The sequence below is a fragment of the Rhodnius prolixus genome, unplaced genomic scaffold, assembly GCF_049639745.1.
Source record: "Rhodnius prolixus isolate KJV_2025 unplaced genomic scaffold, Rpr scaffold_1, whole genome shotgun sequence".
Classification (NCBI taxonomy): Eukaryota; Metazoa; Arthropoda; class Insecta; order Hemiptera; family Reduviidae; genus Rhodnius; species Rhodnius prolixus.
In genome coordinates, this window is record NW_027411581.1 from 60855178 (window position 1) to 60877919 (window position 22742).

General features: G+C 30.6%; 3 protein-coding genes across 5 annotated transcripts in view; 2 read left to right on the plus strand and 1 right to left on the minus strand.

Annotated features, from left to right (window-relative positions):
* The window catches only part of Pka-R1 (protein kinase, cAMP-dependent, regulatory subunit type 1), a 110091-nt gene extending 97273 nt beyond the window's left edge, over window positions 1-12818 (minus strand). Inside the window, exon 1 of one of the 2 annotated variants that reach the window (XM_074121678.1) lies at window positions 12654-12818. In XM_074121678.1, the coding sequence (XP_073977779.1) occupies window positions 12654-12818 (165 nt within the window). Of the gene's footprint in view, window positions 1-1109; window positions 1349-12653 lie in introns of those variants that run through there. The other variant, XM_074121684.1, reaches the window with a different exon arrangement.
* Window positions 5468-10677, plus strand: LOC141450867 (uncharacterized). The gene is made up of 4 exons (XM_074121724.1): window positions 5468-5659; window positions 6020-6233; window positions 7513-7803; window positions 8234-10677. The coding sequence occupies exons 2-4, from the start codon at window positions 6071-6073 to the stop codon at window positions 8641-8643; spliced, it is 864 nt and encodes a 287-aa protein (XP_073977825.1). The 5' UTR covers window positions 5468-5659; window positions 6020-6070; the 3' UTR covers window positions 8644-10677.
* Window positions 12065-21904, plus strand: LOC141450844 (regulation of nuclear pre-mRNA domain-containing protein 1B). 2 transcript variants are annotated; one of them, XM_074121693.1, is made up of 7 exons: window positions 12065-12235; window positions 13250-13370; window positions 13761-14009; window positions 15731-15936; window positions 16474-16573; window positions 16715-16890; window positions 18603-21904. In XM_074121693.1, exons 1-7 carry the CDS (start codon window positions 12203-12205, stop codon window positions 18744-18746), a joined length of 1029 nt encoding a protein of 342 aa, XP_073977794.1. In that variant the 5' UTR covers window positions 12065-12202; the 3' UTR covers window positions 18747-21904. The 2 variants fall into 2 exon arrangements, with proteins under 2 accessions (XP_073977794.1, XP_073977799.1); XM_074121698.1 differs by lacking the exon at window positions 12065-12235 and having other exon boundaries at window positions 13220-13370.
* Window positions 21905-22742: the final 838 nt, after the last annotated feature.

Genomic DNA, 22742 nt, shown 5'->3' on the forward strand with positions numbered 1-22742 from the left:
ACCACTTTCTATAACTTTGTTGTGGTAATAAAATGTTTTCCTGTTTGTCTGAATTGTACTGTTATGTAGGTAAGGTTATCTATAATGAAAGGAAGTCAGTACTAATTAGCCACAAAAATTTTTAAAGTGAAACATCTTAATCTCAATTTTTGCCGGAAATAATGAAAAAGATGGATGACAGTGTGAGCAGTTAATATAGCATTTTTTTTTTTAAGAAAAAGAATTCCGCTGTTATAGTTTCTAAAGATAATATCGAGAGAAATCCATTTCTGAAAGTTTCTCTTTCGATTAAAGAGACAATTCATCTTCGCAACTTTCTTCCTACTCGTTACATCACTTCAAAAAAATCCGAAAAATCATTTTTAAGAAAAAAAATTAAAAATAGAACAGTCAGAACCATTTCAGAGCTGTGCAAGCGGGAAAAAAAAAATCACCAACTCGGCCGCCAAATTTCAGATGGCGCTAATATCAGCTTAAAGGAGCGGGATTTTTTTTAAAAAACATTATATAGGTTAAAAATAGTTGAAAATATTATTAATCCAGTAACACCATACAGACAGAAAATCCCGAAGGACACACGAATATAGGCACTTCTAAGGGGAATCTTAATCCCGGTAACTATTTTAAAACCTATTTCTTGAAAAAGTTATTTTTTGTTAAGTAGTAATTCCAATTTCATTGCTCAGTTTCCAAAAAAAGGGTTCACATACAAAAACACAAATTCAAAATTTTCATTTTGAGGCACTAAACAAATTCTTAAAAAGTCTCATTAAACTTAATTCTTCAGAAGAGTATTATTGTCGCTAATGGTGCAGTGGGTGACAGAAAACGGAACGTCCTTAGAGACTACAGAAATTCCTTCCAGTCTTTTACAAAGAAGTCTTCAGTTTTCTTATCGCAAGGTTATAATACTCTATCCAGACTTAAAAGTAGAAACAAATAGCGTCTATTTATTTATGTGCATTTTAATTATTTTATTTTTTTGAAACTAATTCCAGCAAATTTTCAGATGCGAACAGATTAACCACAAATTGAAAATTCATTAAATTGAACAAACTTTTGCATCAAATAACATTAAAGAATTAAGATTAAAAAAAAAGCTTAAAAACCTGGTTGTTAGGCATTCTGTTGACAAGAATCAGGTTAATTTCCTGGTTATTTCCTCTCTTAAAAAGAAAAATAAGCCTCAAAAACACCCTCACTGTCACAAATAAAATGCAATTTTTCGAAAAACAAAATATATGGTACTACTGATAAGAAACTAAAAACAAAACGAAAACAATTTACTAAAGTGACAACCAACGAAAGGAGCACCGGCCCCTCACTAACTTAACTAAAAGTGGTTGAACGACAGTGCCGCCAGTCCAGTACTACCAACCTAACAGCCACTGTTGCCACAACTAAAGAGATAAAGGGAATTTTTAACATTTAGGCAATTAATAGTTTTTAGTTGTAGCAATCAACTTAGTTTCGCTTTTTAATAGTAGATAATAAAATTAGTGCATTGAAAAAAACCTTTTAATCATTTTATATTTATGTAGAAAGAATGTAACCGAAATCCAAATTTGAAGAAAATCTACTGACTAGTAATTTACTTTATTCAATTTGGTACAAAATAATTTTTTTTAAAATAATTACTCTGTGCTCTTCCAGCTAACAACAGGAACGACAGTTACTCCAAACATTACTTGAAACATTGTATACAGTCAACTTGGGGCCTACTATGAATTACCCATTGTGAAATGATCTGCTAAAAAACGTTTTTTATCAATTTTAAGATGTTGCAAACGGGTATCACCAGTAAAAACTAAAATTAGATGAGGTCGTAATATGTGCGTTATGACGTGCAGTAGTGCATCAGAGAAATGTGGAATTAATTAATAACTGCAGAAAGGTTTTAATAATATAAACAAAATACAAACAATCCCATTTTTGAATTCGAAAACAGCAAGCAGGACAAGAGTCCTGATGATGGCAACATAATGCACTCGGCTAGTGTTAACATTTGATAATCTCGCAGAAATTTTAAGGAGGTTAAATCGTTGAACTTCAAGTTGTCACCAATCTTACATTACACTTTCTCACATTCTTAGAGAGTTAATGTTCTCTGGCTTGGATGATGTTATTTATTTTGCAGTCTTGGTGATTACCGGCATGTATCTTTATATAATTGTACTTCTAATAGTAATCAAGTCGCAAGCCCAATCGAAAGAGGTTACCAATTATCTGGGAGAGAATTACCTCCCGCTTTATTGAATATGGTTCAACTTACGTCTCAAACTTTAATCACTCCTCATTAACTTCCAATATGGGCTTAAAATGTGCAATATTAAATTCATTCATCATTAGATTTCGATTTTTAATCGTATACCGGGACTATATTTAGATCATGAGAAGAACGTGGTATTGAGATAAGCATGTTGCGCATGTTCAATTCTCTCGATACAGAAATAAGAAGTAACTCATTCCAAAAGTAGTTAAACAGAATCATTTAAAAATCTCAAAAAGGTTATCAAAGTTTTGTAGAATGTGAAATAAAGTATAGAACATCAATCACTATTATCTAAGTTGCAAATGGCATTGGATTCTCTTGTAACAAGAGAAATAACCTTGCATTTAAATGCAGGTTTCCCATTATTTTCTTCCCAGTAGTTTAATTATAATTAATTTCTGTTTTTAGTATAAACATTGATGAATAATAAAAGTCAAGAATACAAAATAATAATAATTGATGCAAATTGCATTGAAAATTAAATATTTGATCGAAGATTAAGTTATTCTGCCAAGTGAAGGGTCACCGTCATTCACTGTAACAATTTTAGAATTAATTCTATGTGTTCCAAAAATCCCTTACAATTATTATTTATATATATATATATTTCTTGAAGTGTTATAAATAAAGACAACTACCTACTTCTAAAAGAATGAAACCTATCCGATTTAAATAAATAAATACAAAATAACCTGTGGAGATTTACCAATCTTTTTTTCACACCTGGAATTCCACTGATGTTTTTAAAGTCCCTTTCCCTTCAGGGATGATTTCATTTTTATCATGTACTTCATTTTACAATTATAAGATTTGCTACTAATTCGAAACATAGCGATTTTTTCAACTATTTATTTAAAAAATTTAACTTATTTAAAACAAAAAAATATTATACCGAGGATGAGTGTTTATAATCGTAGTTCTGTACATTCTATTCGCTTATTAGCACTTTAGAGAATGATTCCTTAACCCATTAACTGCCAAATTTTTTTTTTTGAGAAATTTTACTATTTTTTAAAAAAATATACTGATTTAATAACTCCAGTATTAAATAAATAGTATTTAAACATTTCATTTTATTAAAAAAAATATTTTTCCCCATTTGGGGATTATGGCAACTACAGGTACAAAAAATCATTTTTTAAAAAACATTTGATCTTTGTAAAAACTAAGTATATACATCAACAGAGATCATTTTATTATTTAAAGGAAGTACCTAAGGGTTTAAAATATTAAGTTTAAAAAAAATTAATAAGAATTGTCAAATTTTTGAAAATAGGAGTGCCATTTTTCCATACATTCTACATGTATCCCTACATTGCATTTCCTAAGTTTTCCACATCTTCATCCTCGTACCAATATATCTGCTCTTGCGGAAGAGAAAGGTATCCAGTAAGCAGGAGGAATAGAATAAACTTACGAAGGCAATCTATAGAAAATTGGATTTCATGACGATTATTTTGGCAGCGTCAGATACACACTCACTTTCACGATATACAGCATTAGGTCTTCTGATATCAGGGTTTCGAACATCTGACCAGGTGATTTTCCTTGAAGAACCTTTTCTTTTTTCCTCTCTTTCTAAAATTACCTTATTACCCTCAAAGAGATTGAAGAAATCACTTCATTTTCTTCCAAGATGACCTCACAGGCTTTTTTTTGTGACATTTTTTAGCTTTTTTAGGCAGGCAAAGTAATTCTTCATTGATACCTTCTTTAGGAAGACTGTTATAAATTTCGATACGTCCTGGTAGGTTCTTTGGCACTGTAGATTCTAAGACATTCTCATCACTCTCCTCGTCATCAGTCAGGGCAGCTACTTTATCTGGTGGTAAGTTCATGACGTGCATAACATCACTGCCCTCAATTCCATCATCAAATTATTCTAGAAAATAGGGATCATTTTCTATTGACTCTAAGTTCTCCCAAAGTGAATTGTTTTGAACCCATAGCTGGAGAAACAAAAAAACTGATTTCACAAAAATGTACCTCTATCAGCCATAATCCCCAAATGGGGATCACTAAATATAAGGTCAAAACTCGAAACAAAAGGCTTCATTTGGAAAGAAAACTATATGTTTCAAAAGTTAAAGATATAGGGCACATATTAAACGCAGAATAAGTTTTTAACTACAATTCGTTGATATTTTTTTTAAATTGTGAACTTGGTCATAATTATTCTTACCGCACACCTTGCGTGTTGACAACTTCAAAATGTTATTGTTTAGTTTAAAAGAACTCTACTTATTCCAAACTCCCTTAAAATGTTTACACACTATTTTATTAAAGATAGAAGGGTTCAGTATCAAAACTTTCAATTCTGCCGACAGAAAAACCTAAATAAAGCTATGATCCCCAAATGGGGCTTATGGCAGGTAATGGGTTAAGGTTACAGTTTCATGAAACTCTCTCTCAATCATGTACATATATCCTTGAAAAATTATTCTAATGAAAGTTGTGTGGTTAGTGGTTGATGTTAGTAATCACAGTACACAGTTTGTGCCCTTAGATGTTCTGGCCCTTGAAGCTACTTACACAGTTCTATCCAGAGTGCACTGAAAAAAAGCTCCAGGCAGATGTTGATGCACCTTAATAAATGAAAACAAACAGACAAAAAAACCGGTGTTTTTGAGAAAATATCAAATAACTGAAAATTGATTCAGTGAAGTGGTATTTCCGTTAAGACGATTTTGACTAGGACTTCTTTGTGACTTCCTCTAGCAGCAAATAGAATCTATTGCACTTAAAACAATTCAATTTTTACCCTTGAGCAATTTTTTTTTTATGCAAAGCGCGTTAACATTGTTTACCGAAGCTATATTCACATAATGTTATCTCATTAAAGACACCACTGTCCAACACCTAACAGTGAGCTATAAGTAGCTCCTAGGAAGAAAAAAAATCTAAGTACCAACAGCTGGAATCGAACTTCTCTGGGATATCTGCAAAGTAGTTCTTGCATCGAACCAGTGATCTAATCTGTTCTTTTTGGTTGGCAAATTGTTAATTATTTTAATTACAATCAACAATTATTGTATATTTTCAATAAGAATGAAATTTAAAAATAAAATATTTAATTACTCGTAACTAATTTGGATTCCACATTATTTATTAAGAAAACTTAACAAACACAGCTGATTCAATTCTTTGAATTACCAGTATTAACTCATTTAAGAATAAATCACACGAATGGTAGATAAAAAATCATAACCAATAAGAAATCAAATAAAATAATAAAATATAAAAATATAACAGCCCTTTTTTTATCCTCTACTACTAAGAACGCCTTCCAAAAAAGCTGGCTTTTTAAGTAGTACTATTTTTTGTAAAAGGTTGTTATTTTCTTTAAAAACAACTAAAAACAAGTTTATTCAAAGAAACAATTCGAATGTAAGGAATTCAAATAAATACTTAATAGTAATAACAATTTTAAATTATAAATGTGCTTATTTTAATTTCATATAACAACCCCAATTTTAATCTAATATTTTCATCTAGATTTTTTTAAAAATTTTTAGCAAATAAAGAGCAAGCTTGAAAGGGAAAAATAAAAGTAAAATTTATGTATGTATATAATATAAATGAAGGATTGAAGAAATCTCAAGGCTGAAGTTGAGAAATTAATTACAAATATTGCCGCAAGATAGCTGAAGCTGACGGAGTGCTCTCCCCACCATAGCCAATAAAAGTCCCCACTATGCCCACATTATTACTTAACATGATCTAATTATGATTTTCTTTTGTTTGCAGCTGTTTTCTGTGGCGGCACTACGGTACTAGGGATAATGAAGTGTTAAAAAAATGGCGAATCTAACTGAAGAAAAACCAGAATCAATTCCACCAAATACGACATCTGAACAAAAAAGTGAACCGCCAACTATTCAAACTACCCAAGAGCAACACAATCAACAGGAATCAAACGCAGAAAATAAGCAGACCAAATCCGCCGTAAAAAAACCGCCAGGTAAGCTCATAAAAAATTTATTAAACAAATTAGATAATATTTTAAGCAATCGTGGCATAATTAAATACAAAATTAATAGGTGAAAAAAATGTATATTTATGGGAAAAAGCAGGTGTCCTTGAAGATACCATTTCTTTCTTAGCTGTGTGGTAAACAACTTCGATCTAATTTTATTGGGACACTAGGAAATAGGCGCACTGATAACACAATTACTCATTAAGATAAGCAACAAGTTATACACAAAAATCTGTTTTCAACCATTTTTTTGTTTTTTTTCTTTTTAATAAATTCATTTATGGGGAGAAAACAGCTTGCCTACAAAAAAATTAGTAGGTTGTACTCTATTAAATGGAAAAAAAGTGATTGAGCACGCAATTTCTGACGATAACATTTTCAGGTTAAAGCACTCAACAACCTTTTTAGGATAGCCACATTATTGTGCAATGAAAGACATTTTGATTTATTATGATTTATAAAAAAAAAGAAACCAATGCAAACAAACGTAAATATTGTTTTTATTCAAGAAACTATTGATGGCTGACAATTGTTGAAGGAAAAATGGAAAATTATAAATAGTTGCTTTGTTAAGACCTAGCGACCTTCACTGGCTTAATTACCTGAGAACATTCTCAAACGCAACCAGTAAAGACCCACCAAATAGGTCCTTGAAATTTTAAATGGCGTTTAAGTAAAGCTTGACTACCAATTTCTGTACTCAAATCTACTTTACAAAATTGTATGACTTCAGAGTTATTATTAACAGAACATTATTTTTTATTATTATTATTTTTCATCTTACATCGACCTTGAACTTCTTTACTTACAACTTTCATATTTTCTGTTCAAAAAAAAGACATAAAAACAATCCTAATTGAAAAAAAAACAAATCAATTTCCAGCAGAATTTCCAAACAATAATTTGTCTAAACAATTACTTGTCTTAAATAAACATTAGAAGGTTATTGTGAACAACAACAGGGAAAAAAATAAGCAAGTTTTATGCAGATAAGTAGTTTAATTGCATGGAATTGAGGAATTAAGTACTCGTTTTCTCAACGATTTATTTGCACTGTGCCATTTTCTATAAAAATATGAATTATTGAAATATGTTCGAAAACAAATTAGAGTAAAGTTAGAGATGAATAATGAAGCGGCTGCAACATTATTTAGTGAATTATATGAAATTAAAAGCAAATCCACCATAAGAATTCATAATACACAAATATCTAACACTTCTTTAATAATAATAAAAAAAATGTTTATATTTGTTTTTGTTTAAGATATACTCTGCAACTGTCCACAAAAGTGTGATCAACGTATACCACAAGATATTCGTTCAAGTTTATACAAAGAGTTTTGTCGTCTTGGTGATCATGTCAGACAAAATGCATATCTTCAATCGTACATTGAAATGAGATCAGTATATAAGAGACTCTGGTGTCAAGAAGAAAGAGTAGGTGGTAGATTACAACGTCGAGTATCCTGCAAGTACAAAATACCAATAGAAGTGCCAAAGCCAAGTTTGGATGCAGCTGTTGAACAACCTCTATCGTCTCCGAAATTATCCACAAGTGAGTCTTTAAACAAAAAATACCTAAAAATCAGTATAAATAAATAAAAAGGGAAAGTTTTCATTTTTGCCTTACAATTTCCTTTCACTAATATTGAAATTTGGACAAACTTGGTGCCTGGTTTCGCCGAAGAACATTAGCTAGCTCTTAAAACAAACCCACTTCAATGAGTTACCCCTATTTTTTTATGCTTAATTCTGTTAGCAGAAATGTATAAAAGGAATCTGGATACAAAAATAATCTAAGAGAATTTTGTTATTAAATATATATTTTTACTTTAAAAAATAAGAGTTAAAAAATGTTTCACAAGAATCAAAACTGGGCCTTAATATATATTTGCAGTCATTTTCCAAAATTTTTAGTAAAAATGTCAACAATAAATTACAATTTATTGGAATATTAATGCATTTTTTGTCTGTCCTGTTTTTAGATTCAAAGGGTCAAGCGACAATAATAGTTGGCGTTAGAGGCGGATGCTATACAATTGAAGTATGTCAGAAAGCATTTATGAATGTTTATGGTATTACTGAAAAGAGGATTCGTCTGCAGCGTGAGAAATTAATTGCAAGACTACGCGGAGACAACCCTGAACGTAATCTTCGGGGAGGTACCATGCAAACAGCCAATGATGATGCGATGAAATGTTCCAATAGTAAATTAATGATGGATCAATCTATTCAAGCAAATCAAACATCATCCAATACTGGTATACAAGAAGATGATGAACTGTCCATTGTGGATACATTTTTCAGAAACCAACTTTGGAAACCTGAGTATATCGGCATACCATCAGATAAATTACAGTACTTAGATGTCTACTATAGCAATGTCAAGACATGACACATAATTGAATTTTATTGTGAAAAATGTCCACAAACTTGAGGCGGCTCTTTACTTCTCATTAAATAAACCATCATTCCAGAAAAAAAAAGATACACCAAAGAATTGTTCTTTCGTAATAATTTTATAATTTTTATCATTGTTATAGTGTGTACCTAATTAAGGAACATAAAACAACGTTTTTGTTACGTAGAAAGAGAAAATTTTTATTTTTTTGTTATTTGATTACTTTATTTATACATAGAAGTTGGGTCTGCACTAACCCAAACCAAATAAATAGGATATCAAATGCACACAAAACAAGATAGCCTAGTAAATCTGTTTTGAAATTGTTTAAAAAAATCCGACCTTTCGCAATAAATGGCATTCACTAAGATCTGAGTGCAACTCAGAGATCGTTAAATCTCCCAAAAACGTGAATAAGCTTTCCAGCGGTGTAATGGAAGTTGTAAAAATATCCATCTTCGCAGATTGACTATGGGGCGTTCAAATAAAAGAATGCAGTCAAGTGCTAAAATACAGAAGGTGGAATTGGCAGTGAAATATCGAACATTGGAAAAATTATTGTAATGATTAATATTGATATTGTTGGGAATTAAAAACCTGAAGGGATTAGTTATTAATTATTATTTAATCAAATCTCACCAACATCTAACATCTTCAACATAAAACGTACACAATTAGGCATTAATGACTTTTTTAAAATGTTCGACAATTCTCGTTCTGCACATCAACAGCATTTACCATCTTGGCATTTACACTCTTGGTGTTTCAGTTATTATAATAAACATGTGTAAGGTCGGTACTTTCGAAAAAGATAAAATGGATTAAGATAAAGATGGTGTATAAAGTGTTTTAATCCCTATTTCATCTTTTGCAAACCAATTTTTGTTCTGTTTGGAGGGGTTTTAGCAGACCATTATGTGTATATATATAATTACCATAATTCTACAGTACAAGTAATGTGATCTCTCTAAAGTTAAAACTTTATAATCAAGTCGACAAAACAAATATTATTGAGCCTGTTTCGAGATTTCTGTGCTAGAGAAGATATGATTATATAAATAATTCCAAATTGCTTTAGGTTCTCAAATAGATTACAGATGAGTTCTATATCACACAAAAAAGATGCAAAGATAACTTGCTCTATTTAAATAAATTTCTAAATAAGAATCATGACTTTTACATTTTTTGTTTACAAAATTCATTTTCCATTATTACTTTAAGGAACAACCTTAAAAAAACTTATGGTCTCAAATTAATCTCTTCCATTTTTTTATTCAAGTTTAAATAAGAATGAGAATTTTTGTCTCTTGAGCCCAAATTCATAGGAAAAAAAAAAAAAAATTTGAAATTAAATTTTCAATATATTTCTAGCATAAAACAAAATGTTTCCCCTAGAACACAATACTACACATAGTACACAATTATTAATAATAATAATTTAATTTTAACTTTAACAGTTTCAAATTGTACTGCTTAATATCAAAGATTCAAAGAAAATAGTAATTTTGTCTTAGTTTGAGACTATTTATTATTTATTTATTCTAAAACATTTACTTTATTTTTAACATTATTATTGTTTTCTTTTCTTTTCTTTTTTCAAGTTTTGAAGATATTTTTTTGTATTCAAGACTTAAAAGTTTATTAAATCACGGTTGAATTTTTAAATTAAGTAACAGTATTTTTTTGTAGACAATTTTTCCATACAAAGCAAAAGTACTTGATGAATATAAGTATTCCTTGGAAAAAAAATAACCAAAAATCTATAGCTACGACGGTTAAGTGTGCTCGGAGTATGTTTATTTATGTATGTTCGTATGTATGGAAGCAATTAAGAAAATTTTTAAATTTATTATTAGGAGGTTGTGATTATTTTATCAATAATTAAAAAAAAAATGGGCAGAAACCATGTACAATGGTTATTATTACTGTAGTAATAATAAATATAATAAACCTAAAATATTCTTATTTATTTTATTACATTTATGGTGGGTGTTAATGAATTTTTAATAAATTTTTTCAAATCACAAATTTTTTGTCACGTCTTTATTTTATTCCTAAATGTCAGAGAATTAATTGCTTTCCTAAGAGAATAATTGCCTGAATAGCAATTAAAGCTAACAAAAAGAATAATTGTATTGTAAAATTCATTTTATTCGAATAGGAATAAAATTTCTTCCTACAACTAACTTTTATCATTCATGGTAAAATATTTGAAGATACAGACATCCTTCGCCACTTCGCGGTTCATTTATCGCGGCCTCCAGTACATTGCGGATTGTTCAAAAATTCAAAGTTGAGGAATTATGGCGCGAAAGTTGCCCGCCGCACGCCAGCAGAAGGCAGGGAGTGCCCGCACAATTCAAAATCTAAATAAAAGAGTTCCAAAAACATATTTACAGTATGTACACTTTAGTTACATCTACTTATCATATTAATATTATTTATACATTATTTTTTGTATGTTATTTATACTATGAATATTTTATTTACATGTTTGAAACTATTCTTTAATGTCCTATTGATAACATAAGCACTTATATGGTTTCATATCCACTTATTGATATTATACATACACTAAAAATGTCCGTATGTTAAAAATGTGAAGGTGACACTACTTCGCGGTTTTTCACTTATCGCGGCCGGTTCTGGACCCCTATTAATCGCAATAACTGAGGGATCACTGTAATTATTTGAAACTGAAGGTTCTGTTTTCCTCTTTTTTAATTAAATTCAGGCGTATAATAATCGATGAGTATCATTGACAAAGTTTGATTATGTCAGAAACTACCAGATGAAAATTATTGGTTAAATTTACATGGAAAGAGACATGAAACAAATATGTTTTGGTGAACTATGAAATATTCTGAATAAATAACACTATTCAACGGTTTATAATGAGATATTCCCGTTTTTATAAGGATTCTCGTGCAACTATATATATTGACGGCTAATTAAGAACGGTAGACTAAAAACATTTGTTATTCACAAAAACAGAGGAAATAACTTTAAACTTTAAATGATTGCGGTTTTTCTAGGCCTAAAATTCTACTACACGATATATGTAGTAGATCACCAAAGAGAAGAAGAACTGTCTTAAAAACTAAAGTATTGGTAAAGAAATAAAATGGCCTTATTTAGTTTTAAAAACAGCATTCCTTCTTGGGAAAAGCTGCGCATAAATCTGCACAAATACTTCTCACACCAATTGGGCTACGCCCTTTGGAAACTGATTCTAGTTTTCGGATACATCGTATCAAAAAATCACCTATATTTTTTTCATTTTAAAACATTAATAACAAATAATCGGTATCAGATTTGTTAAAAATTCACATCAGCTGAACGAATCAAAGACCACCTTGCCCAGCATATGTGATAAATCTTTTTGGAATAAATTTATTAGTACTATTATTATTTTTAATAATTTAATATGAACTTAATTTTATAATCACTAAGAAAGAGACTTATTCAATAACAAAGTAGATTACATGTTTAAAACCTATCTTGTTTATATTTGTTTTAAAGAAATGTATTTACAAAGATAAAGAAATAAAGAATGGCATTTGAAATTGATGAAGTAGATATTCAGGTAATTTATTAATTACAGAGAAATTAGTTTAAGAAATTCAATTAGCATTGTGATGTGTTAAACACATGTATATTGATCCTAGCTATTAATCATGAAAACTACAACCCTATTCTAAATTGCAACTCAAAACTATTAGAATAAAAGTTTTGCACTTTGTGCTCAATCCTTTCCTTTGGTCATAAGTATTAGAGCAATCAATGAAAACGTAGAACAAGAGTTATTTACCGTGGATACTCGTTCTTATCAATAGCAAACTTTTATTTGACTTCATTTTTTTGTTAGTAAAAATTTAATGACTTCTATTTAATTATATTCAGATGGATATCTGGACATGATGATAAGAGTAATGATAGATAAAAATACAAGATAGTAGTTACAACGAACTCAAGAACAGGTTATAATATTTTAAGAAACTTACCCTTTCAAGTTTCTGGAAGTATTCCCTGAGAAAAGTGATGGGATTTTCTGGACGACTGACACATAATTGCACAATGCAATCCTTAAGGACTTGTTGAATAGAATGTTTTTGGACGTATGCCTCGCATTCCCTCAAGCTTTGTTCTTCGTCCAAATTTGCGGCCATTGTGGAAATTGTGAGGGAAAATCCTCTAACCCTATTATTTGCAATGGCAAAATAGTTTAAAACCTCAAGAAGGAGAAGTAAAGAATAATAACTCAGAACACACGACCTACAACCAAGAACGTAAAATAATACCAGTTGTCAAAAAGAGCCTACTGCGCAACTCACAAGCCCCTAGATAGGTTAGTTAGATTGCTAGTGATTTTCATTTCAGGACATTCCCGTGGCGTTCATACAACACCTGCTTCTAATAGTGAAAACGTTTACATTTTAGTCAGATTCTTTTGATTTTATTTATTTAACGTATATTATGATTTCATGTTTTAAAGAAAGTGTAACATTTTGGTGTAATAGTGTTAGTTTTTGACCGTGGTTTGTCATAGCACGTAGTTTGATGCGTGACTATGGCTGGATTTACAGACACTGTTTTACAGAAAAAATTGGAAGATTTGAATGAATCACAACAGTCTATACAGACACTATCACTATGGCTAATCCACCACAGGAAACATTATCAACTTATAGTTAAAACTTGGTCTAAGGAAGTTGCTAAAGGTATGTATAATTAGGTTACATTTCTGCAGGTTTTAATTTTGTTTATATTTTTTTCTCTCCCCCCCAAATTTTAATGTTCTGTCACTTTTTTGTAACATTCGCTTTTTAAATTATTTTTATTTTAAATGAGTATAATTTCTTTGATCGCTCAGTTGCTTTAGAATAATTACGTCCAGCCTCAGAATATTTCTTAGAGAATGTTGCAGTAAAACTTCATTGGCGAATGTTTCTTAACTAAAAAAAATAAAAAAAAAAATAAATTTTTAAAATGTTTAATGTTAAAATAGAATAGCTTTAAAAATGTAATTATGTCTACAAAAAATTTAGCTCACTTACACGACTATAAAAAGTTTAAACCTGTGTATTAAAAATTATTATTCTTAATTTTAGGAAATGAAGTGCAGCGGCTTACATTGATGTATCTGGCAAACGACGTAATTCAAAACAGCAAGAGAAAAGGACCAGAATACACTAAAGAATTTATACCAGTTTTGAAGCGAGCATTTCGTTTGATAGCGAATTCTACTATAAGTGAAAAGACCCGACAGAAGATAGAACGAATGTTACAAATTTGGGATGAGAGAATGGTATATGACAGAAAATTAGTTGACGAGTTTAAAAGAATATTTCATAAGCGAGGTGATATATATTTATTTTTTTATTTCTTTTGTTACTAATCTTGTTATTATTTAGTTTTAAAATAGATTCATAATTTAATTCCTTGTAAAACAATTAAATTAAATAATTATTAAATAAAGAAGTACGTTTTCTTTGTGAGCTCGTTCGTAGGTTGTTGAAAGTTTTTGGGGTATTCACTCTAGGTCTTTTTGATTCTTTTAAAAGTACATATTGTTATTGGTTTATATATTTGTCTTGGCTTTCTGTTGGTACATTAAGTTTTTAGCTAAGAAATTTATTTTTAATGTATCTTTAACAGAGTTTTGTTAGATTGTGGTTCAAAAAAGTTAGAACCAGTTTAGTTAAAAATCCGAAAATGATAAAACAAAACGCCGATTCAATTAATCATCAGATGAATTTTACTGTTTTTTTATATCCTTGCTACAAGATTCGCATAGTTGGCTTCTTTTGAGAAAAGGGATTATCTTAGTAACCATTGAACTGGATTTCCATCAGTAGGCTTAGGGCGTCAAAGAACTTTTAATAATAAGGTGGTCGTTGGTGGGAGGTGAAACAAATAATCCGTTCCCCAAAATCAATGCCCACGGTCGCTTTGTAGAGTGACCGTTAGACGGAGGTTCTTTTGTATAGAAAGTGTATAGGGGGGTATAACGGGAAAATTCAAAAACTGGTCCGTAAATGGAGGTGGCCGCTAGTGAGAGTGTCCTTTATGGGAGGCTCTACCGTATTTCATACAACTCTTTGTACCAGAATTTTTATGGCAGTTAAAAAAGGGGCACTGAGATTCTACTGCAAAAGATGCTGCTACTAAATATGACGTGTTATCTTTTAATCAGAAACCACTTCAACATTTTTTAATTCTCGCATATTTATATCAATATCTGTAATATATATATATATATATATTTTTTTTTATTTCAACATTTTTATTTATATGTATCTTTAACTTTTTAAATTTCTTCAACTCGTAAAATAATATTCCATTCTTTAAATTTCTTATTATTTACTTGTGCTTAGGCAGTTATGAAACTTACATATGTCGCTTAATGTTAAAATAATTTCCTCTTTAACGTACATGATATCTATAAGATCCAAAATTGATAAAGATAAAATAAAAAATAAAAAGATAATTACGAGTGCAATGAATGGGTCAAACTGCATCTTGGTTCGCCTATTTGTATCTAGAGCCTGCTTCAAGCTTTTATAAAGTTACTATTAATTTTGTGAAAAGTCTCTAATTTATTCCTCTGTTGTTTGGTAACTTTTTGGATTATAATTTCTTCAGATATTTTGATAAACATCTTTTGAATTTTAAAATTAATTTAATTTCTTTTAAAATTCCCTGTTCGAAATCATTGATTTACGATAGTCTATTATTAAATGGATCATTTGTATTCAGAGTAAGTAATTGGTTGTAGATTTTCTAGCGGTTGGTAAAGCTGTTTTCAGAGATGGAAATGATATTTCTGTTATACCTATGAATACAAACAATCTGAATAGATTTCTTTAGCATAAAATAAGAGCCTCCTTCCATTAAGGGTTGGGCAACTGAACTTCCATAACTTTCTTTTGCTTTATTGTTAAAGCCTAAGGAAAATTTACTTGCAAATAGAAATTATGACAGTTTTATATCACACTCTAATTGTTTTACACTTTTACTGGAAGTCCTTTGCAATTGAGAAATTATTTTCTTATCTCAGTCATTTGTTTTCTTGATCCAGAAAGAGAAGTAGAAGAAAACTCATTCCAAGAATCAACCAAAAAACCAAGAATATCACGAGAAGAACAAAAACCAAAGGTTATTGAAAGGGAAAGAAAGATTTCTGAGGTGGAAGTCGACGGTACCAAAGAGTTGCATGTAACTCTTTCTCCCCATTCCTCGTCGGGCGATCCCCCGGAAGTAGACGAGCTTATTAAAGCTCTCTTAGTAAGTACTTTTATTCACAGTTTATCTTTCAGTATAAACATATACACTTGAGTGATAAGATTTTGAAAAAATAAATTTCTTTTAACTTGTTTTATAATAAGTTTTCTATGAAAATTGTTTTTAAGGCAGATTTGGGGGAATGAGTGGGAGAACGATTCCCTCAAATGTATTTAGTTAATTTAATATGCTGCTCTACTACAAAGTTTATAAATAAATAAGATGAATAAATAAGAAGGAATAAAGAAATAAGTGTCTCCGAAATTCGGAGTCGAAAGAGTCTGTATGAGCTTGAACATTGTTGATTATAAACACCAAATTTACTTGTTAACGGCTTTCTGTTTTGTTTTTTATTCCGGTATTTATATAACAGTGGTGTTTTACCTAAATTTTGAATCTAACATTTCAAAAAATATCATCGAAGCCCCCTCGTCATTTATGTGAAAGTTACGTTTCTATAATATAAGGATCAGAATACCTCATTTAACAGAATAATTTTACGAATGTATTATTAATATATTGTATTTTTCAATGTTTTAGGAGCTAGAAAATTCTGCTTCTGTTGATGTGGCAGTTCGAGAAAAAATTTCCAAATTGCCTCCAGAAGTGTCAGAAGTAAAACTATTGGCGAAATTGGAAGGTATGTATAAAATATATGTATGTAATGTATAAAATATAACCTTTAATTGTATAACTCTTACAAAAAAATAAAGATATTTTTTGCGATCAGTTTTTGTTTCTCTTAATAAAATGTAATTACTTTATTGTTAATTTAAAATAGATAAGGAAACCGCTTTAAAACTTGCCGAGAGAGTAAACGCTGCACTGGAACTTCTTACCGAGTATAACAATCGTCTTGGTATGGAAATGGACGAAAGGAGGAAAGTCCAACAGATGTTGCACGATTACACCATCTCGCAAAAGCAATTATTACAACAGGCTGAGGCTAGGCTTGAGGTAAATACGCAGTGAATATGATGCTTGGGTCCGGAGAACTGCATACATTTAAAAATAATATGTTGACAGTAGCAGTAGTGACAAATATTTCGAAAAATCATTTTAAGTTTTATCTTTTTTATTTGAGATATTAATTGCAGTGATTAAAACAATCGCTTATTTTATTCCATACTAAATGCGCTTACAACAAATGTTTTGATGAATTAATCAATTTTATAAATTCACAGTGCATGATTTTTGAAATAAAATGGATTCATCTTACAAAAGGTTTTTCAAGTTTTCATCAAAATTCTGCTAAGTGCATTAAAACTTTCCATCGATTTGATAGAGATGGAGCATACCTAGAACCTCATTTAGCCAGAACGAAGTAGAGATACATGAGATTATAAGGGCTATTGTAGGCTGTTCTAGAGGTGGCTTCTTAGGAGTTTTTTTATTTTTTATTTTGTGGAGTTCGTTTGAGAGATAAGAGCCAAACCAAGGCTTGGGCCCGCGCTCTTGAAATAGTAATGTATTAAAACTTAAGAACAATCAGCCCGACCCAGATTTGTCGCTTTCTATTTCTATATCCACTGATGTAGATTAATTTATTGCGGTGGGTGCCTTCGGACGGATAATTTGTATAGTTATTTGTCACTACCATGTGTACCATTTTAGTGGAAATCATTTTTAGTTACCTGTGGTTTGCCAGAGCCGGCAATGGGCCTTATTCAAAAAACAGATTTTTGTCTGTATTTTATCAAATTGATGACAACAGATACATTTTGAATTTGTTAGGCTATTGATTACGAATGAAGAAGTCGCGCTTGTTTGATTTCATTCATTTAATAAAATGCAGGTTTAACAATTTATTCGTTATTCGAATACTTGAGTATTGCCCACCCTGACCAGAGCACAGAACTTGGTTATTCCTTGCGCGCATATCTTAGTAATAGAATACGCAGTTAATCCTAATGCTACAGCTTAATATGCTAACCTATTAATGAGTCTACTTTTTGCCATGCTCATTTATGGATACATGTTATTCCCAAGCCTTAACGTTGACTTCCGCATTTTGTAACCTCACTGCCGTAATTACCTCTACCTTCTACTGCAGTCACATATGATCTAATTTCCTGAAGAATTGGTTCTTATCAAGTTGACGAAGTCGTCATTAATCAATAGCTCTAGAAATTCTATGGACTTCAGCTCCAACAACTCCTTCAACATCTTGAAGAAAAGTACAAAATATCCTCGTTGCAGTTCCTCAGGAATTCGGCTAGTTACCTTTCTAGAGATCCATAGGGGTCGCGGTGGCGTAGGCCTTGAGGCTGCCCTAATTTAATCTATTCTATTCTACCTTTCTTAAGACTTCTTAACGTTTTCTCTTTTGATGAAGTATAATCTTCTAGTTGCAGTACAATTCTCAAATTATAGTCTTGGCTGAATTCGCCTAAATTGGAGTCTTCAGGCTTTAATGTATAAAAATGTTAACGAGACTGTTTTAACGTTTACGCCTACTCGATAATCTGAACTTAAGCAACTTTGGAAACCATCATGTTACAGAGGTTTGTCGAGGGAAGCGGGAAATCCCATCTTAGTAGAAAAAATGACTTAAGTTTTTATTTGTTAGAAATGGATGTTTCCGCACCCGCGTACGTTTTCCAATTTGAAAATCGGACGTTTATCTACCTTTTATTTATAATTTTCAACTTTTCTCATTTTCTTTTCAGGAATACAAAGAGAAATTGATTAAAGTTGAACAAGTACGCCACGAAGTGATGTCACATTTGAATAATCTACCTGATATGAAACAGTTGCCGGATGTAACCTCAGGTTTAGCTCCACTACCATCTGCTGGCGATCTCTTTACGTAACCGAAGTGTAACTTAAAATATTATGTTTTAATTTTTTCTTTTTTTTTTTTGTTGTTGTTAATGCTTTTAAAAATGGTTGATGCACTCATTTCTATATGTATGATTCATCACGTAAATAACTACCATATATTATCACTCTAAAAAAAGATTGATTTCTTTTTTTTTATTAAAGTCGTAATATGATTTCATATATATTTTTAGCAAAATAATGACTGATTTTTAAATATTTTTTTCTTTCTTATTAATTATTGTATTGATTATCTAATTATATTAAAATGTGAAGTGGTATCGATACCCCCTAGTACCGATAGGTTACTTGTTATTGCTTCGGTTATGTCTAATGTTGTTTCTTTCAGACATGAAACAGCTCAGAAATATAAAGAAGTGATAACTTTAGTGTTGTGTGAACTATACAAAAAAAATATCACTAGTGAATCTATATAGTATGCATACATTTAGCAAGAAATGTACAGAAATATTGTGGAGAATTGTGCGAGTACGTTCTCACTTTTTTTTCTCTTATTTTAAAACTAAAATAAAATAGAGTAGAAATGATGGCAACTCTTTTGAATGTATACTTTTTCTTAATGACTAAAAGATAAACTTTGTTGTAACACGGTTATGAGGTTCCTAAAATAAAACGTTTTAGCGAAACAAAGAGTGCACAAATAATGGGTGTGAAACAACGCCCATAGCACTTTCTCTCAAGGTAATTTTCTTGATTCCGTCCTCAAAGAAACTTCCAGTCACGGTGAGAGCCCCTTTTGTTTCTTAGTGTTGGTTGTTTGATCAGTTAGGAATCAAATGAGAGGTTGTGAGAGAAATCTTCGTAATATGGTTTTTGTTTTTTGTGCAATTCCGTTTAATAAGATACTTTAGAATACCTCTATAGCAATGAAACTCACTAATATTAGTGAGAATCACAGGTAGTTTCTTCGTTTTACTTCCACGATCAGCCGAACACTCTACTTCCTGAAATAAACATCTTCACAGCCTGTTCGTTACCGAGCCCACTTGTGCTTCAACTTGGTCATTGGGGAAGGGATTAGCTATGAGGTTAGCATACTGGACTCCCACGCGGAGGTCCCGGGTTCGAATCCAGCTGCTGACCCTTAGATTTTCTCTTCCTAGGAGCTTCTTACAGCTCCGGAGGCCGGCAGTGCACTGAAAAAAGCTCCGGCCGCCAATAACCTTAGATGTTGACGCGCCTTAAATCATTAAAAAAATAAATAAATAAATAAAAACTTGGTCATTTAAACTGGGCCTTTGATCGTCCTAATAGCCTTTGTTATAGCTTGGGCTACTACTTAAAAACCTTGAAAATGTAGGTATCATTAATTTTATCTGTCGTTCATCGTAGTAGAGTTTGGATGTCAGTATTAGAATTGCAAAATTTGGATACTCGCATCGTCTCCCAATATTCCTGAACAGTTAACTATCTAGTCTATTTCTCCCCTACCAGTCTTCTGGCCTTATATTTCCTAGCCTGCATTCTTGCAATTTGTAGAACAACCATTTTTTTTTTTTTTTTTTTCTGGTTATAATATGAGACATTTTGCAATGCCTTGCTTGGAATGGGTTCAGATTAAAGTTAGCTCCAGGACCCTGCAGTAATCCACTCAGCATTTGCTTATAAAATGAATTCTCCTATAGTAAAATTATTGAGATAAACATTACAGATTAAAAAAGTTTGGAGTTTAATCGAGGGTCCTTTTTCAGAAAATTGATTTAAAAGTCTATTTTCTTAGATTATATTCAGATTAAACCAACATGGTCGAGTCTCCCCTAACAATAAGAGTTAAATGTTTCTGCGATTTGCCACTTTTAAATTTTCAACAGCCCTACCATCTACAGATTGTATGTATAGCATATGTTGTTCTTTATGTAGTTTTCTCTGTCTCTTACAAATTTAATACTTATTAATATTATGTAAATGATAAGTTGCATGGATCATTTCTTAAAGTGTTCTTTAGCCATACAAAAGTGTAAGTAATTATCTGGACTAATTTTCAAGATCATAGGAGAAACTAAAAAGTAAAGAAATTTGCTGCTCCAGTCAGGCCTCATTTATCGAAATCTGAATTTAAAGCAATACAGGTTCAACAATCGTTAAAGTTAAAAGCAAATAAGAAAAACCGTGCATTACATTGAAAAAGCACTTAAACCTTGAAGAATTGTACAAAAGTTTTTGTTTTATTCAGAAAAAGGTTTACTAAGGCTGGAAACATAGTGGAGCGGCGAGCAAAGCGGCGATGATAGCGAAGAGCGAAGCGGCGAAATCAAACACAAGTAAACATATGGGACCGCGCATAGTGGCTAGCAAAGCGAAGATAGAGCAACTCTATCTATTTCTAGTTTTTGTTTTTGCCGCTTTGCTCTTCGCTATCATCGCCGCTTTGCGCGCCGCTCCACTATGTTTCCAGCCTAAGAGTTTCAGTCTGAAGCACTATTCTATTGCTTTTATATGTCTCCCCAATATACTGATTTTCTAGTTTTATAGTTCTGCGGCAAATTAGTTATTTCATCCATCTCAAAACCATTCAATAAAACGGTGTTCCTTCTGAATCACTTACAACAAAGTTATATTCCCATGTGTTCTAAATGCCGGGTTAATCGCGTAGGGTACTTGTATTTTTCCCCTCGTAATTCTCACTTCTTTTTTCTTACATTTGTGGAGTTGTACATTAATTTCTACAAAAATATTTATAGTAATATATGCAGTTACTATAAATTAGTTTTTTTAAAAAAAATAAATGTCTATTATACATATAACAATATGTATGTTTCTAGATTATGCACTTATCTAAAAATAAAATGTATTTGATGTTGTTTTTTTTTTATTTTCAAATAAGACAGAACAAAACGATAATAGTGTTTGTTATATCAGGATCTCTTAATACGAAATTTATTTAGTTTTGTACATAACATATCTTCCTAAATTCTAATCTCAAAAAAATAATAATTTCTTTTTCTTTTGTAACATAGGTGCCTTCTTTTTAATTCTTTTGATTTGAATTTCTCAAAAATGTAAAAAAAAAAAAAAAGTTTAAAATATTAATTGTATATAGTAGTCACCATAATAATTTCCTTCATATATTATATATTTGAGAGGAAATGTACATTTCTTAATAATTATAAATATATACATATGCTGGAAATCTGTTTTTTATTTTATTTATTTTATTTTTTTAAATTAATTCATGAGATTCCCGTGGTCCATGGAAAAAATGAAAATGGAAGCCACATAGTTGTGAACTCTCACCGAGGTTTGTTCATGATAACGAGCATCATATGATAAATTGCATTGAATTTTACAGTAAACAAAATTACTTTTAATTACCATAAACGTTCTGCCAAAAAATAATTTGTGTAATTAATAAATTTGACTGGTCACACTGCAGCTTCAAAGTGGACCACAAATAATTCAGAAGAGAATAGTATTAATTTTAATTAAATTAACATATAGAAAATAAATAGTTTTTCCTTAAAATTGAAAACCTCGCATTAAGTTTTTTCGAATTCTATCTTTATTTAGAATTTTTAACATAATATTCGTTCTTTGTTAAAGATTCAACAGTTTATGAATGATATGTTTGATTTTATTGAATAAAATATTCTATTTGTTTAAAAAGGTGCTAAGTGCTACAGTTGTTAAAAATAAAACTTAGAAAAGTGCATTTTCATGCCATCTAGAAACGACACCTTGAACTAAACTTCTCTAGAACTTACAAATGCAGTTGCATTCATTTTCATTTTTTAATTATTTCTTTACCAAAAAAATGCACTTACTTATTACATAAAAGTGGTATTAGATTAGTTTTAATAATTCTTAGTAGAATTATGGAATAATAATTAGTTATTGTGCTGTAATTATGGAATTAAATGAACCTTCCTTCTCGTAAAGCCATGTTGCAAACGGTTTGTATAAGTAGAATTCAGCGCGCAGGGTGGAAGGGTGGGGCGAATTGTCAAATATTCTTATCTAACTGTCGCTAA

Excerpts from the sequence above, each read along its gene's own strand:
- LOC141450867 (XM_074121724.1), top strand. The coding sequence starts at position 6,071 with ATGGCGAATCTAACTGAAGAAAAACCAGAATCAATTCCACCAAATACG. Across the intron at positions 6,234-7,512 it reads CGCCGTAAAAAAACCGCCAG|ATATACTCTGCAACTGTCCA; the intron begins GTAAGCTCATAA and ends TTTTTGTTTAAG. Across the intron at positions 7,804-8,233 it reads GTCTCCGAAATTATCCACAA|ATTCAAAGGGTCAAGCGACA; the intron begins GTGAGTCTTTAA and ends TCCTGTTTTTAG.
- LOC141450844 (XM_074121693.1), top strand. The coding sequence starts at position 12,203 with ATGGCATTTGAAATTGATGAAGTAGATATTCAG. Across the intron at positions 14,010-15,730 it reads AAGAATATTTCATAAGCGAG|AAAGAGAAGTAGAAGAAAAC; the intron begins GTGATATATATT and ends TTCTTGATCCAG. Across the intron at positions 16,574-16,714 it reads ACTATTGGCGAAATTGGAAG|ATAAGGAAACCGCTTTAAAA; the intron begins GTATGTATAAAA and ends AATTTAAAATAG.